The 3,346-nt window shown below is 37.6% G+C and overlaps 1 protein-coding gene across 1 annotated transcript in view; it reads left to right on the forward strand.

Annotated features, from left to right (window-relative positions):
- Positions 1-3,346, forward strand: part of LOC106467591 (zinc finger protein 391-like) — a 14,442-nt gene that overhangs the window by 8,196 nt on the left and 2,900 nt on the right. Inside the window, exon 2 of the mRNA XM_022395801.1 lies at positions 457-822. Within this exon, the coding sequence (XP_022251509.1) occupies positions 457-822 (366 nt within the window). The remainder of the gene's footprint in view (positions 1-456; positions 823-3,346) is intronic.

Genomic DNA, 3,346 nt, shown 5'->3' on the forward strand with positions numbered 1-3,346 from the left:
CGATGCAAACTGTTTAACCGAGAAAACTTCCCCTCATTTCTGTTGATGCAAACTGTTTAACTGAGAAAACTTCCCCTCATTTCTGTTGATGTAAACTGTTTAACTGGTTTGCGGGAGATAGGAGCAACGCTGTATCTTCTTCTCCTGTGAGTTGGGAGAAGATGTTTTAAAGAAGAGTTTCGCACCATCTTCACAATGCTATATGAAAACAGTTAGTGTGAATGGCTGGTTTTTATGTTACAAAACTTCGTTGTTAAGATTTCCGTACGAACAGCACATACGTACCAATTTTCCATAATGTTTTTAGACCGTCTTAGCTGTTCCCATCTCTCAAGGTTAATTATATTTATATTGTCGGGTATAAGACATTAGTTGATTGTTTCTTCGTCTGTAAATCATTGAGTATTTTATGGCGTGTTCATTTACATATAAAAAAACTGGTTTGCTTTACTTTAGGTCCAGTAACGACGACAGGACTTTCAACGGCTACTCCAGTAAGTTTGTCGTCCTCCTACTCGCCATATGGCCCGTGCAGCGCTCTGTTGTTCCACTACCTCAGTTTGGCGCGTCAAGCCTGCGGCAGTACGGTCTCACCTGCAGAACAGAATAACTACGCCCGAGGCTGTGAAAGCAGAGTACTGGGACCGTCCATAACGGCGTCGCCAAAATCTTGTGACGAAGACATTGCTTTCTCCAGTAGCTCTCTGACGTCGCGCCTGTTTGGGGAAAGTCTTTCAAAGCCAGATCACTTTACCAAAACCCGTTATTTCCCTCTATCTACATGTTTTAGCGAATCAAGTTTTTCGTGTGCAGAGTACGAAGGTACGAACTAGTAGTAAAACATGTACCATAATTCCTGATATGGTATAAAAAAATCTGATATAACAGTGCAAATCGTATAAAAAAATATATTATATAACAGTGCAAATCGTATAAAAAATCTTATATAACAGTGCAAACGTGTAAAAAAATCTGATATAACAGTGCAAATCGTATAAAAAAATCTTATATAACAGTGCAAACGTGTAAAAAATCTGATATAACAGTGCAAATCGTATAAAAATTCTGATATAACAGTGCAAATCGTATAAAAAATCTGATATAACAGTGCAAATCGTATAAAAATCTGATATAACAGTGCAAATCGTATAAAAATTCTGATATAACAGTGCAAATCGTATATAAAAATCTGATATAACAGTGCAAACGTGTAGCGAAGGGAATAAAAATAAATGTTCAAAGTATGATAATAGTAAGTATGTTTCATAAATAATGCGATTTTAAAGTAAATTGTTTTGAGAATCAACATGATATACATTTAATTGTTACCCGCTTTCACTTGAATAATGCTTATTCGTGTTCCCAACCTAGCAAACTCCAAACCCACAGACCTAAAGTTGTCGTGTCTAATGATTTGAAGAAGTGGGTCTAACAAACAGAAACACAAGTCAACATCCTAGCAAACTCCCAACCTACAAATCTAACGTTGTCGTGACTAGTGCTTTGTACAAGTGGGACTAACCAATAGAAACACAAACCAACAGCATAGCTAACTCCCAACCTACAAACCTAACGTTGTCGTGACTAGTGCTTTGTACATGTGGGACTAACCAATAGAAACACAAACCAACAGCCTAGCTAACTCCCAACCTACAAACCTAACGTTGTCGTGACTAGTGCTTTGTACATGTGGGACTAACCAATAGAAACACAAACCAACAGCCTAGCTAACTCCCAACCTACAAACCTAACGTTGTCGTGACTAGTGCTTTGTACATGTGGGACGAAAGCAAACACTGAAGTTTTACACCTAACACTGTTGTGCTACACCTGTATTCGACACTGATATATGTCTAGTAACACTGTTGTGCTACACCTGTATTCGACACTGATATACGCCTAGTAACGCTGTTGTGCTACACCTGTATTCGACACTGATATACGCCTAGTGTTTTTGGGAAAGCGAAACTAAAAGACAGCAGCATCACAGTCAGTTTATCTTTTAAAAAATACTATTTTTATAGAAAACATTATACATCTTTCTTACACGCACGATCGTAACTTCTTAAAATTTGTCACTTATCCAATAAACACAAAATAATATAGGTGTCCTGCTCAACCGTCTTGTACGTAAAATATGTGTTTTAGGAGATTGTACTATAAAACTGAATTCAGACGATGTTTCTAGAACTAATGTTTGGTTTGTGTTTGGTGGTACAAAGCGCTACAAACAACAACATTAAGTGTAGAGATATGGAGTTTGCTAGGTTATTGGTTTGTGTTTGGTGGTACAAAGCGCTACAAACAACAACATTAAGTGTAGAGATATGGAGTTTGCTAGGTTGTTGGTTTGTGTTTGGTGATACACAGCGCTACAAACAACAACATTAAGTGTAGAGATATGGAGTTTGCTAACTGTATGTTTTTGGTCAGTTACTTCAAAGCAATTGATATGAAAATGTTAAACGTAGATTTGTGGTCTTCTAAACTATTGGCCTGTGTACGTGACTCCTGGTTTTACAGAGCGCTAGATACGACAATGCCGTATGTGTCTGTCCAGAATTGATTATAAAATCGAGACCCAATAATATCCATTCTGGCAAACATAAATCCCTTGAACAAAAGGTTTATACTGCGAAACCTCAGGTGTTTTGTAACCCGGCTGTTGTTGTTAAGCCCCAAAATGCACAACAGACTATCGGTGCTCTGCCCATCAGGGGTATCGAAACGCGAATTTTAGCATCGTAAGCCTGCATACTGAGCCAATAGTGGACCGTTATTCTGTATGCAGTGACATGTTACTTTCGTAAAAAAAAAAGTTAGTAGTAAACTGATATATTCGCACAGAAAAAGTTATTTTTAGTCTGTTGCAAAAAAACAAAAAAAAAAACCGACTATGTGTAACAGGAATATTCGTTCTTTATCAACACCCTGTATGAGCTAAATACCATAACAGGAACATTCAATCTTTATCGACCACCCTGTATAAGCTAAGTACCACAACAGGAACATTCATTCTTTATCGACCACCCTGTATGTGCTAAGTACCACAACAGGAACATTCATTCTTTATCGACCACCCTGTATGTGCTAAGTACCACAACAGGAACATTCAATCTTTATTGACCACCCTGTATGAGCTAAATACCATAACAGGAACATTCAATCTTTATCGACCACCCTGTATGAGCTAAATACCACAACAGGAACATTCAATCTTTATTGACCACCCTGTATGAGCTAAATACCATAACAGGAACATTCAATCTTTATCGACCACCCTGTATGAGCTAAATACCATAACAGGAACATTCAATCTTTATCGACCACCCTCTATAAGCTAAGT

The sequence above is a fragment of the Limulus polyphemus genome, unplaced genomic scaffold, assembly GCF_000517525.1.
Source record: "Limulus polyphemus unplaced genomic scaffold, Limulus_polyphemus-2.1.2 Scaffold2674, whole genome shotgun sequence".
Taxonomy (NCBI): domain Eukaryota; kingdom Metazoa; phylum Arthropoda; class Merostomata; order Xiphosura; family Limulidae; genus Limulus; species Limulus polyphemus.